This window comes from Xyrauchen texanus, chromosome 21 (genome assembly GCF_025860055.1).
Source record: "Xyrauchen texanus isolate HMW12.3.18 chromosome 21, RBS_HiC_50CHRs, whole genome shotgun sequence".
Lineage (NCBI taxonomy): Eukaryota > Metazoa > Chordata > Actinopteri > Cypriniformes > Catostomidae > Xyrauchen > Xyrauchen texanus.
Window position 1 is genome coordinate 10,943,390 of NC_068296.1, and position 14,750 is coordinate 10,958,139.

At 37.7% G+C, this 14,750-nt stretch overlaps 1 protein-coding gene across 3 annotated transcripts in view; it reads right to left on the minus strand.

Moving 5' to 3' along the window:
* ets1 (v-ets avian erythroblastosis virus E26 oncogene homolog 1) overlaps window positions 1–14,750 on the minus strand; it is a 68,624-nt gene that overhangs the window by 7,297 nt on the left and 46,577 nt on the right. For all 3 annotated transcript variants that reach the window (XM_052151977.1, XM_052151976.1, XM_052151978.1), the window contains 5 exons: window positions 13,089–13,208; window positions 10,853–11,053; window positions 10,457–10,534; window positions 9,705–9,950; window positions 6,585–6,845 (listed from right to left, as the gene is read on the minus strand). In XM_052151977.1, the coding sequence (XP_052007937.1) occupies window positions 6,585–6,845; window positions 9,705–9,950; window positions 10,457–10,534; window positions 10,853–11,053; window positions 13,089–13,208 (906 nt within the window). The remainder of the gene's footprint in view (window positions 1–6,584; window positions 6,846–9,704; window positions 9,951–10,456; window positions 10,535–10,852; window positions 11,054–13,088; window positions 13,209–14,750) is intronic.

The window sequence follows — 14,750 nt, forward strand, 5'->3', positions numbered from 1 at the left end:
TCACTTAAAATTCCCTTATTTGGGTATTAAAATGTGACTGGAATTTAAAGTGCACAATAATCACAGTTAGATCAAATAAATGCGGTTAGATGACATAACCACTATCGGACGGTTATTTAATAGCCCTAATATTTGTCATCCCCATGATGGGGTCAACTTTAAAGACTTTAGCCTTTCTGCAAGGTGACATTTAAGAATATTTAAAAATCAGAATTATGCATTTCAATGCTTTTAGTTGCAAGACGTGCAGCTCTTTGAAGGAAGAGTTTATGCGGTCAAGTTGACCTATAGAGTGTGATTTTTTCTTCTGCAACGAATTTGTGTGTAGGCAGCAGAAGTAGCTTATGCACGCATCTTGACAATCTTCAGTTTTTCTTCATCTTGAGGTTAGTGTGCATTAAAATGATCTAACACTTCAAACACAAAGAAGCAGCAGAGAAGTGAGCAGAAAAGACTTTGTGACAATCAATGGCTCTCCAAAGGTCTGTGCATGCAAAAAAGAGTTTGTGTTTTATATCCAGCTAAAAATACCTTTGCCAATAATGCAATTCTGAAACTAATTATCTCATAAAAAATTCAGCAGTTCTTTCTATCTCTCACTCTGTTTTTCCATCTGTCTCTCTAATCCTCCCCCCACTTAAATCAGTCTAAGCTGGTTTGCTATTCTTAGCTGGTTTAAATGTATGTAGTTGGAATCACTCATCTGTATCAGTGTTTGCGTTATCTGTTTTTGCACATAAATACATTAAAACATTCCATAAACGTAGTTACTGTAACACCCCCCTCATTAGACCATGAAAGTAATCTGTCTGTCCTCTACAAGCCTAAACCAAACCCACTAAACTGACAGACATATCCACTACTGACTGTCAGCAAAGCCCTAAAAGAAACATTAAGACCACTTTGCTTTAGGTAAGTGCAAAATTACACCACATTCCCAAAGCAAAGACTAAAGGAATAGTTCACCCAAAAATTCAGTGGGGTTTTTCAGGGTTTTAGCTTCATCCAATGCAAGTGAATGGACAACAATTTTTGGCTGTCCAAAAAGCACACTTAGTCAGCATCAAAGAAATCCACACGACTCCAGCCGATCAAGTAATGTCTTCTGAAGTGAATCGATAAGTTTGTGTGGAAAACGAATTGCTAATTAAAACTTTATTAACTTTAAGAAAATCGCTTCCTGTAAACACTTAATGCCTCACATCGCTGTCATGTGACGTCATCACGTTGGCGCATTCACGCGAGAATTCAGAAGTTCCACTCTGTTTACCATAGAGCAGCGTTTCTCAACGGGGGCGGTACCGCCCCCTAGGGGGCGTTTGGACAGTGTTGGGGGGCGGTGTGAACGAGGCAGCAGAGAGGGGGCTCAGGCACAAATGGGGGCGTTACTCAGAGGTACTCAACAGGCGGCCTGCGCAAAAATCTTTTCAGCTCTTCTCCTTGGCCTATGTCTTCGTCTTGCTCGGATTACTGCTGCCACTTCACCAGGAGGATATGCCAGGAGAGCCGCTTCCTAAGTTACACATGCTTTTAAGAGGCGGAGAATTTTCAGCGCAAAATAGAGGCGCTTTCACCGGCTTTTTCTGTACATAACGCGGAATACATAATTAGGCGCATAATTAGGCGCAGTTTACGCTTCCCTCCCATCTATTTATGTGACACTCCCACTTTCCCCATGAATGCATATGCATGACACGAAAGCGCATTTTGCCATTTTCAATTGCGACAGGCAATCTGCGCTTTCATCTCGGTAGCGTCCCGTTCGTACATACCTCGCCATGGTTTTATGCGCACTTTGCGAAACAAATACGCCTGAAGTGGGCGCAAAAGCGTTAGTACATCTGGCCCTGAGAATTTTAATTGTAATGTGATGATCGGGTGCGGATATCTAATCGGAGAAAATCATTGGTGATGGTGAGTTTGTTTTTAACAGCTGATTCGGGTGACGTTAGAGCTGATCCGCGCATCTCTACTCTGCAATGTGTAATTGGTCGATGGGAATAATAAAGTCATAATAATATAAATATTGATTTTATATTAGATGTCTTTTTGCAGTTATTCACCTAGTATATTAATAGTAACTTAAGTTCTCTCCCTCGTGTCCCGCAAAATCAGGTCTACTGACCTGCAACAGAGCAATAGCCAGGTGGTCACCCTACGTTACTCACTGTTATTCATCACAACGTTTAAGCCTCTGACAACACATACAATGTTCATTTGAATGTAAAATAAAATTATGTCTGTGCAAATTTATGAATTCATATTTAAATGTTGCTAATAACCCAATCGGCTAGTTACCGGCAAATGATCTCCATAGCAACGCCTAAAAACAAATGCCGCAGCTGTCAGAGTGGTAGAAATGACCGTTTGTAGGCTATTCAAATTTGAAGCCTAGTATATATTGCCTAATTGAGTGTGCGAACGACCGCTGCTTTTTCACTGGCGATATTGTTCACGTGATTGGTTCATCTTAAAAAAATTTGTGTGTGAGCCTGAATTTGTTTGAATTTCTAAATTCATTTGCAATACCTATCAAACAATCCATGTGTTTTTGCATTTTTTTCCAAACACAATATTACTCAACTTGAGGCTTTTACATGTAGTTTAAATACAATAAGAAACTTCTGTTTCAGTTTTTTTTTTTTTACCAAAAACTCAGGCTTCAGGTATCAGTGTTGCAATTGTTTGGCTGTAATAGTATTTCTGAAGTGTTTTTGTTTTTTTTTTTTGGGGAGGGGGCGTTAAGAGGATCATGAAGAGGTCAGGGGGGCGTTTGTTCAAAAAAGGTTGAGAACCACTGCCATAGAGGAATGTACTTCACGCGAGAGTTAGGTCAATTCAAACAGCTACAGAGAGCTGGCGGAAGCACAGATTTATAATTAACTATTTGTTTTTCACACAAACCTAGCGATTAACTTCAGAAGACATTACTTAATTGCCTGGAGTCATGTAGATTACTTTAATGCTGCCTAAATATGCTTTTTGGACCATCAAAAATTATTGTCCATTCAATTGCATTGGATGAAGCTAAAAACCTGGGATACTTTCCTAAAAATGTTAAATCCTGTTCTGATGAAGAAAGAAGTTCATATACCTTGGATGGCCTGAGGTTGAGTAAATTACCAGCAAATTTTCATTTTTGGGTGAACTATTCCTTTAAGGCTGCATACGATAGACTTCTGAAAACAATTAAACTAAGTCTCTGACTGTTACCCGTGGATTTTTAGCCCAGCATTGAGCTTCAAGAGATGGTTCACCCAAAAGTGAAAAGTGTCATCAACTACACTCGCATCATACCAAACATTTAAATAAATAAAATTTAAATATCAGCCATCATTAAAGAGAATGTACGGCGGTACTGTGGTTGTGTTTTGCTTTCCTCACAGATCCGTCTTTCTATTTGCGTATGTGATTAATTTTGACACACGAAAACCTCAAAGCTTGAGCAAATAGCTTTTTTTTTTACTTGCTTCCTTTATCTACCTGATCTCTGATTTCTGAAAAACGTGTATGTTGACACTATGTATAACACTCGTATAAACAGCAATTACATACTGTTTTTTAAATGTCTAATTTACACTATTTACAATAATTTTTACTCTCCGTTACATAAAAAACATTAGGATTGTGCAAAAACACAATTTTCAAATTCGACTAATTGGTGTGTTGCCTGAAGGAATAGTCATTAAATCGGTCTTAAGAAAGTCCTGTACTATTAGGCTTCTTCCAAGTCCACCAGACCCTCTTCCAACACATTTCTTACATTAGACACATTTTTGCAATCTAAAACAACTGGATAGAGAACACTGGAATGGAACAGAATAAACTATTCTCAATTTCACGCAATGCTCGTGAAGGGATGCTCAAAAGACAGCGTGATGTGTGATGCAATTGAAAGGACATCAGGCTGAATGTGTGGCTGTAGCAGCAATACTTCACCCATCTCAACACTTTATGCCTTTTCAAACTCTTATCACTTTCTTTATTCTTCAAAACACTAGCAAATATATTTTGATGAATATATGAGGTAAATATATCCATACAGTGCAGGTCAATGGGGTCCAACATTTTTAAGCTCCAAAAAGGACATAAAGGCAGCATAAAGGTAATCCATATGACTCAAGTTGTTTAACAGTAACAGACAAAATGTAACTTAATTTTAAGTCTAAATCTGCAGTCTCCTTGGAAATAATGATTTGAAGGTCGATTACATTTCCTCATGCTTGACACATGCACAGAGCATGCACAACATACAAATGTCAAGATGTACAGTGAAAAAAAGTTTAATTTTGGTCCCCAAAAACCGAAAGATGGCATGAATTAAAGCATTTGAGTCATATGGATTACCTTTATTCTACCTTTATATCCTTTTTGCAGCTTGGACATTTTGAACTCCATTGCATTGTATGGACAAAAATACCTAATATTTCTATCAAAATATCTTTGTTTGTTTTCTGCAGAAGAAACACATAAGAGTTTGAGACGGCATAAGGGTTAATAAATGCTAAGATAATTATAATTTTTCAGTGAACTTTTCCTTTAAATGGCATGAATGTAAAGACATCAGCTTTCTGAGAAGTGTGCAAACTGTGCAAAACTGATGCTAACTAATGCACCACCATCAAATATATAAAAACAATTAATTCATAAATAAATAAATGAATAAATACAGAAACAGATGAATTAATGAATGAATGAATGAATGAAAAAAACAAAAAAACATATTTGTTTTTTTCCAATTGACTATTTGGTTGTTGGATGTCTGGTCATCCATCGTAACTTATACCTAAAAATATAGATCGTTCATTGTGCAATCTTGGATCTATTAGAGATCATTCCAGATGACAACAAATACAGGCAGTGTGGCACAGGCAAAATGGTCCTTTATGCGTTCAAAGAAACCTTATAGTCTCACACATAGTGAGTGGTGCCAATCACTTTCTTGTTATGGTAGGGGAGTGTTTTTTTTCTTTTGTCTTTTTTCAGACATGTCTTTATGACATGAGCAGGTAGGTTGAAGATGTATGGCACAGGTTAAAAAATCCTCCCACAGATGGGCCGATAAAGGAGCTCTCATCTTAAGTGCACAGCGCTGCTATCACTTTGTGTTGCACCCTCTGTTGCCTAGACGACCTGGGAAATGGGTTGAGATGTGGGCCACAGATAAAGAATACAAGATGAATACAGCGGAGAAAGAAACGGAGAGCTTGTGGCAGTAAAAAAAGAAATACAAAAATAAAAATACAAAAAAATACAGCCCCATTTATATCTGAAGAAATCCGGGGTGTGACACGTTTGTTGGGTACAGAAGCTACTTGCAGACTGCAAGGCTTACAGAAGCAACTGTGACAGTTTTGCTGTATAAAAAGATTCTGCCTTCCTTACTATCATGTAACAAATGTGGCTCTGCGGTTTTGCAGTGCACCAATGCATTCCAAACTGGTGCAAATCATGCTTTCATATATCCAATGGCAACCATGTCCCAGTAAGACAATACAAGGCACCTTACTTAACTGGAAACAAGCACATGCCTGTGATTCCAAAGGCTTCCTGGTTGTAAAAATTTCTTGAACTGAATCACAATTATGGCATTACACTTGACAGACTTAAACTATACATGGGCCTTTATGATATCTAACCTTGCAAAAGGGTAGTGGTGTTTCTATAGCACAGTGATGGTGGTAACAAATTATAATACTTTGGGACTCTATGAATACCATATTTATGTACTATGGTACTTACATTGTACTCCAAGGTACACTACCAGTCAAAAGTTTGGACATACCAACAGAATATGATATCTATCCTTGCAAATGTTTTGGACATGCTTATATGTTTTCCATTATTTTAAAACTCTCCGCTTAAATTGTTGCAATTAGATTTGTAGACAAATATGAATTATGCCTTCACTTTAATTTCTTTAGAAAACTAAAACTTTAGTACATTTTATTTTTAAATTAACAAGTTGGAACGAATAGCGAAGGAAAGCTTCCAGCACATGCCCAGCACACATGGGAGCTTTTCAGTACTGTTTAAAGAAACAAGTGACACTTTCTTGAAGTTGGCTGAGAGTGTTCAAAGCTGTTTTAAAGGCAAAGGGGGCTATGTTGAAGAAGCAAAATATTCTGTGTCTATGCGTTTCCAATCCTTCCATTTCCTAGTTAAGATGACTTTACTAATATTCTAAAATGTGGAAAATAGTAATAATAAAGAACAAGTAGGTTTGCCCAAACTTTTGACTGGTAGTGTCAACTACCAGTCAAAAGAAAATTATGCCTCATGCATAAATCTACTATTTTAAATGTCCAAAATATCCATACAAAAAAAAAACAACACATGATAGTATCATGTTCATATGTCAAATTTTTTTTTTTACTTTTTAGTTGGTTTAATACATGTATTAAGTTCTATAAAGTTGTTATTTCTATCTCTGATGGCCTCATGTAGGAGTATGAAACTAGGATATGTTTCACGTAGAGGCTTTCCTTCTTTCCGCTTAAGCAATATGCCATTTATGAGTCACATTTAGAATCAGTACGTTGTGTAGGCAACTAGTGAATGATTGACCTCTGGTTAATACTGACCTGTGTACCCAGCGAGCGCAGCTGCCGGAATGACCGGTTTGTCCTTGATGAGGTCTGAACGCTCCCGTACATAGTCTTTGAAGGTACCCTTTGGTTTGTGTCCGTGCAATGCAGTAGGGTAGTCCTCTGAGTCGAAGCTGTCATAGGAGGGAACTCTCTGTAGACTGTTGAACGAGGACTGACTGCTCCAGGACTGTGTCAGCCTATCACAGCTCTCGAAACTTTCAATGCTCTCAAATGAATCCTGACCTCCCAGCTTTCCTGATACAGACAACATGAGATAGAGAAAAAAAAGAGATGGAAGGTCAGTATTAAAATAACAGTATACCCATTTTGTTCTAGGTCATATTGATGATGGCTGTTAAGCTTAAAATAAAATACTCCATAAAACAACTAGCTCTGTATGATATACACATACTTAGCACTTTATTAGGAACACCTGCACATCTACTGATGTGATTATCTAATCAGCCAATCGTGTGACAGCAGTGCAATGCATAAATCATGCATATATGAGTCAGGAGCTTCAGTTAATGTTCACATCAACCATCAGAATGGAGAAAAATAAATGTGATCTCAATGATTTCGACAAGTTGTTGGTGCCAGACTGGCTGGTATGAGTATTTATGTAACTGCTGATCTCCTGGGATTTTCACACACAACAATCTCTAGTTTACACTTGGAATGGTGCCAAAAACCAAAAAAGCATCCAGTGAGTGGCAGTTCTTCAGACGCAAACATCTTGTTGATTAGAGAGGTCAACGGAGAATGGGCAGACAGGGTTGGGCTGTCAGAAAGGCTATAGTAACTCAGATAACCACTTTGAAGAATTGTAGTAAAATAGCATCTCAAAATGCACAACATGTTGAACCTTGAGACGGATGGGCTTCAACAGCAGAAGACCACGTCGGGCACATTATTAGGACCATAGTGTTCTTAATAAAGTGCTCATTGAGTGCAGTGCATGTCATTGTCATTCTCCATTACGCATACTAAACTGGTGTACTACGTTTAGCTACAATACATGCACAACATCAATCTTGGTACACAAGAGCAGCGTGTTAGAAATTAAAAGCAAGTGTGAATGAGATTTGAGGGCTATAGGAAAATTATCAGTAAATAAAGACTTACATTTTGGTCTGATTCTCACAAGCCAAATTATCGCTTCAGAAGACTTAAAAAAAAATACACAAACCAAATGGACTAGTTTTATGATACATTTGGTGCTTTTATAAAAGAAATGTATATATATATATTTTTATGTCCTTTTGTTAGATTGACAGTTATGGGCATTATGAACTCGTTTAAATGCAAAGTGTGCATGTGCTTTCTTTTGTTTCATGAAAAAAAAAAAATTGGGAAGTTTGGAATGACACACGGTTGCATAAATAATTAATTTACATTTTTGGGTGGACTATTCCTTTAAGGATTTGGCCTCTAATTAGAGCATGAACCCAATGTCTTGGCTTGTAAAGGGTGCTAAGTTTGGCTACTACACTAGCTAGGGAAGACTAATGTGGTATAGAGATTAAGAAATAAAGTTCACAAGCTGTCTGGTCCCAACCAAGCGGAAAAACCCTGAAATGGTCCACACCACACGATGATTCTCTTACACAATCTTCATGTGGAAATATTTGGGTTTTGTTTAATTGGAAGAAAATCAAAACAAATTGCTTCTCTATTTTTGGCCAAACTAGAGATAAAAGGCCAGTCTCAATTGAATACCAATTACAGAATGAAAGATAATACAGAGCTGGGTCCAATCCTGAAATTCTCAATTGAAAAATTGAATCCACATGTGAGTTTGGTGGCACCACAAATACTTTCCCACACAGTGAAAACACAGTGCTCTTGCCAAAGCTAGGATTTACTGCATACAAAGCTGTGCGTACATAGAGGGCAAAAGCCCAACTTGCTCTGTTGTTCTACAATATACAAGCAACTCCAAAATCATTTGTTCAGCTGGACACAAATTCCAGTTTAAAGGCATTAAGTGCGAAGCAGGCTGTTTGTTCATCTTTGAACGACGAGTGGGAGAGAGAGACCAGATGTACGTGCGGTAAAGCTATCGGAATCCTCTTTTCACGCTTTACACCTTTCTCTCCTTACGAGAACCTAAGGCTCACAAAAACACCCTGCACCCCAGTAACGGTACCTTATGCGGATGCTCTTTCAAAAAAGACAGCTACCAGTGTTCTGTGGCTTCAAACATCTCTCACTTTGATGCAAACTTCTTTGTTTTTCTCTAATTTTTCCCCCATCACAGGCGAGAGTTTCTCGAGACGGTGCGCAAAACAACCGCAAACAAACCCAACGGTCGACTTAATTCCCTAGCAATGCATGCATAGCTGTGGTAATGCAAGATGAGAACACTTGTGAGTCATGGCAGACATCATTTTGAAGACCACACACTGCTGATCACTGTGGGGGTGACGGGGATAAATTTAAGCCCTGATGGGAGATTGTAAATATGCATCTAAGACAAGACTAATTCGCTTTTGTCTATAAAAAGATTACACTTCCCAATCACCATATTGATCTTGGCCTCTGGCATTATGACATGCTCATTCTATATGCCACATGTACACATCCCTGCAGAAAAGACAGCATAAATGGTTACCAGCATACAGTATTTTCTACTTTGGATGCTTAAGTAGCTTAACCAGCAAGTCAATCAGCTTCATGTGAAAGACCATGAGCAACCATCTGCACCATCTAAGGTTTGCTAGTGAATATGGCAGTGCTGGTCCACCAGTTTGACCAGTACCAAACCAAAACTACCAATAATAAACCAGTATAGACCAGCATAGAAATGTATGCTGGTCTAAGCTGGTCTTTTCAACTGGAATGCATACCATAGACAAACCAAAGACTTGTTGTTCTTAATAAAGCTAACTATAGTTACTATAAACTAACCCTAACCTACACACTAACCCTAAAATAAATCTTTTTGCATTTTGTAAATTAGAATTTTAAAGAAAAATTATTTACGTCATGAATCTTTTTTTTTTCTCGATATGAGGACGTCCCAATATGGCTAGTATGCACGCACACACACACACACTTTCATACATTTTAAAACACAAGCACTTGTTAGCATGACCTTGGCCCCGTACTCACCTCTGCTAATGCGCCCCACACACATATTGTCATTTGACACAACTTCCTGTTTGACTGAAAAGTAATCTCCCTGCAGTGGATTGAGAGGTGTGTCCCGCAGGATAACATTTGGATAATCGCTCTCATATTTGAGTGACAGCAGGTCTTCTGAGCTAATTGGGTGAAGGGTCTGGTAAGTCTCTGTTATGAAGCTTGGCTCTGAGTATTCTGAAGGAGGGACACACTGGGGATGCTCTATGCCATAGTCTGAAGGAAAGAGATGTAGTGAAGACAGAACAACAATAAGACAGAGTATTTTTTATGATAAAGTACTTCATCCTATTCCAGATTATTGTGCGTATTTTCCCAAAAAGTGATAAACTGTGATTTAATTATGTGGGGCTATCAAAACATTGCTCTGTTTGTTTGAGCAACCCAACCAGCCTGACACAGAAACACTGTGCTTATCCAATAGCGTGACTTTGGGTGGGGGTGGGGGGGGGGGGGTAATTTGTCAGACCAATGGCAGAAGGGCGAGACTGTTTTGAGCAACATGATTGTGGATAAATGATGACAGAATTTTCATTTTTGTTTGAATTACTCCTTTAAACGATGATATCCTATCCAAACCCCCTCCAGACACTCTCATGACTCAATCCTGTCTTGTTAACAGACTAATCATTTAACATCTCATATTATAGGCAAGACATAAGATGTGAAATTGTACTTGGGTACTGTAATGATGCTACCTGAAAGATAGGGCAGATACTCACTGAAAAAGTAGTCTGAGGGGTAGCGGGATTCCTGAAAGCTCGAGGTCAGACCGTTGACAGGGAAATGCTTTGGGTCTTCTGTGTGGAACAAACAACACACATCACTGAAACTATAAACACTCTCCAAACCAAATGTGTTCCAGATTAGATTGTGCAAGACAAAGCAGCAGGGGTGCTTTGATGTTTACACCAGTGTGGCATTTATTTTACAGGATTTTACATTGTGACACATTTTACATAAACAGCATTTACTTTAACAGATATGTAGAACCCTGTTGATTTACTTGACAAGCATATGCAAAGCAAAGTATTCCAAAAATTTTGATAAGAAATATATTGTGATTGTATTCATAGATATAACCATATATATCCATGGATGGATGTATGGATGGCTACCTTTCTGCAGCATCTCTAAATGCTCCCAGAGGATGTCACCTACAAAGTCTGGTGCCAGATCAAGGAAGCGTTCTTTGCCCAGTGCACAGAGATTTGCTCCATTCATGCTGAACTTATGGAAGTCCACATTCTTCAGACTGAACTCATTTACTGTCCAGGTTAGCCATTCTCTCACATGGGCATCTGTCCATTCCCGGGGGTCTATGAAGCAGATAGGGCAGGGTCAAAATCTGAACTATTCATGATTAATATTCTTTCTTTCTTTGAGATGAGATGAACTGCATTTTGCATGATCATATTTAAAAAGAAAATGAACCTTCATTAAAGTATCTGGAGTGTGAATGTTTAGATTAGTTATTAGGAACACCTGTACACCAAATTATTCATGCAATTATCTAGTCAGCCAATCATGTGGCAGAAGTGCAATGCATAAAATCATTCAGATATGGGTCAGGAGCTTCAGTTAATGTTCACATGAAACATCAGAATGGAGAAAAAATTTTTATCTCAGTGATTTCAACTGTGGCCTGATTTTTAGTGCCAAACAGGCTGGTTTGAGTTTATTTTTTTAACTGCTGATCTCCAGGATTTTCATGCACAACAGTCTTTACTTAGAATGGTGCCAAAAACTAAAAAATATTTAATAGTGAATAATGAGCAGCAGATCTGCTGATGGAAACACCTTGTTGATGAGAAAGGGTCAATGGAAAATGTCCAGACTGGTTCGAGCTGACAGAAAGGCTAAGGTAACTTTGTACAATTGTAGCGAGCAGAATGGCATCTCAGAATGCACAACACATCGAACCTTGTGGCAGATGTGGCAGTAGAAGACCACACCGGGCACATAATTAGGACTGTATTGCTCTTAATAAAGTGCTCATTGAGTGTATACAGCTATTTCCAAACAGTGTAGACCACACACACCTTTAATCTCAATGTACCATGCAAGTAAATTTGCATTTTACATAATATCAAAGGAAGATATGTTTAATTTATTATTGTTTCTCCACTACAGAAAGCTGCAGAAATTGTTTGCTTACTAAGTGTGATTTGCCTCAGTAATATAGAGTCAGCATTTAATATAATGCTGACAGCATATTGGTCACCGTTCCAGTGACTCAAGGGAAATAATCAGGTATTTTTTCTATAAATTTAATGCCAAGACAGCAAGAACTGAAACAACTGTAATTTTAGTCTACAGACCTACACACCCACTCTCTTTCTCACTCTCTCAGTCTCTCTCTCTTTCTGTCTAATGTACACATGTGCACACTCAAGAAACTTACTGCATACAGCTATTTCCAGACAGACGTAGACCCGATGCAGAATACAGCCTCCCCGGACAGCAAGCAAAGCCATTTTGCAGTCTGCCATAATTTGGGAAGCATAATTCATAACCTCTGCTTGAGACTTCCATGTACCTATCTAGTAAGATCTTTTTTTAGGCAATCTGCATTTGGCATGCCAAAACACCCTAACACTATGGAATACTGAGCCAGAAACAAGTTAAGGTGCAGTATGTAAGATTCAGAAACCCTTGATATTAATGACACTTGTGGCCGTGAAGTGAACTGCAGCCAGCTACCTGTTGCTCGTGCTCATGCACACACTCAATAGGGTTGTTATGTTGCTGTTATGTTGCACTATTGTATGTTTTGTATGTCATATGTTGTACTATGATGCAGAAACCAGCGTATTTGCCTAAATTTATGAAATTATTTGAAAGTTACGAAGCAAGCTAGCTTGCAATTTGTCAGCGTTAGCAGGCAAGATCAAGTTAGTTAAAATTACACAGATCAATCCTTATAGCACAATATTTCACATGCTTTGCACTTATGTCAGCTTATCTGTCCAATGAGTAGAACGTCAATACATGAAAATTTTTACATATTGCACCTTCTATGTTAGTACACATTCTACATCTTTTTCTTGCTCTTTTTCATTCTCTCACTCTTGTTTTTCTTGCTTTATATCGTTCATTCTTTTTTCTCTCTCTCTCTGTTCTCCTCTGCTCTTAATTAGATAAATGAGAAAAAGAGGGAGTTAAATGTGTCTAATTTAATTAACATGGTCAGTGGGTGGTGAATGGATTTTCTGTGACTTTTAAAAGAGACAACGACACATGTGAGCCAAGAAACACGTACATAAAATGTACTTTAGAGAGACAGGAAAAAGGATGAAAAGAAAAAAACTTTTTGCTGTTTTTGTTTTAGAGATAAATGCAAAAGAGTCTAACCTTTAGGGATGGAGAGTCGCTGTTGTTCCCTGGTGAAGCCACTGAACGTGGCCAATAAAGCCTGTGACATCATCTCTTTGCTTCCTGGAGTTAGTAAAGGAACATCTGCACACTCCAGATCTGTTGGACCAAACACATGGGCTGATATGTCACACACATTCTCACAAATGAACTGTAAATATACTACATTTCACAAATAAGAAAGACTAAAACAAAACACACAACAAAACTAGAGCTGTTAGTTGATTAAAATCGTTACTACTTGCATATTTATTTTGTAGTTAATCGTGATTCATCACAAATTATGAAAATGCTGAAATGTGACAACGTATAGAACTATTTTCCTGTCAAATTGCATTTATTTCCATCTTATGAAATAAAACAAAACAATATGTAACAATATGATTCTTTATTAATATTTTCCAACAACGCCTTCCACAGTATAAAGACTGGAATGCACTAAAATAGCACTTCATCTAAATTTAAGCTTTTCCCAAAGGCTAATTGGGAGGTTGACTTATTGAAAGAATGAGTTCCCATAGGTGGAGTATTATAAAATGTTCTATATTCTCTATATATCTCATAATTTTACATTTAAAATATATTTGACATATCTCATAACATTATTTTATGTATTTGCAACTGCTGTGTAAATGCATTTATAAGTGCTCTGTGAAAATACATCTAATTGCCACTTCAGATGCAGCTACTGTGCCAACTTTACTGTGTAAAGGCTTTAGTCCCCATAGGTTTAGTATTCATTGCAATGGGCATAACATTTCTTAAACTCTTTTCCTCCACAATATGCATCTGCCGGTAGACTGTGGCTATCCACTTTGTTACAGAAATTATGAAGCTGCGCTCATTATTCCCGTCAGAGTGTCAAAGTCAGCTGGAAAAGTGGAGTGATAGTTAAGACTTGACGTGCTTCTGTGGTAATTCAAATGCGCCTTACATAGGCTGAAAATAGTTTATTTCTATCACAAATCCCATCTGGGCTTGTTTTGTATCAAATAATAGCACTAAGAGGTCCTTTCTCCATAATTTTAGCACTGACAGGGAAGCGATGATGTGATGTGTCCGTCACTGTAATGACTCCGGACGGACACATTACAAATGTTCCGCCCTCCCAATAAGAGTTTATACAGGTTTATGCTGTATTAATAGTAAAAGCATTAATCGCCATTAAGAAAAATAAACACATTAAACGTTTTAACTAAATCGCATGCAATTAACACATTAACGGCGAAGCAAAGCAGTGCATTTTTTTCAGCGCCCATGTTAACAGGTTACAGTTTTCACATCAGAAGAAGAAGCAGTACGGCAAAGCAAGAAAGGAGCATCGCAGAAGCAGCACAGCTGTGATCGTTTTGCAGCAAAGTGTGTTTTTGCTTCACAGCTTATGCTGAAATAAAGTTACAGTGCACTGTTGATGGACATCATTAATACAAAAAAATATATATAAAATAAATAATAATGAAATTGCACAGAACAAGCATATGTTTTTATTCTAGTGATTTTGTATGTATTAGACTACAATTTTATCATTTAAAACTACAATATACTACAAGTCATAGGCTTAAAAAACTAAATAAAATGACATATTATATACTATTAAATAGATAGCAGGTCTACAAGGCTTAACAACAATGCCCATTCACA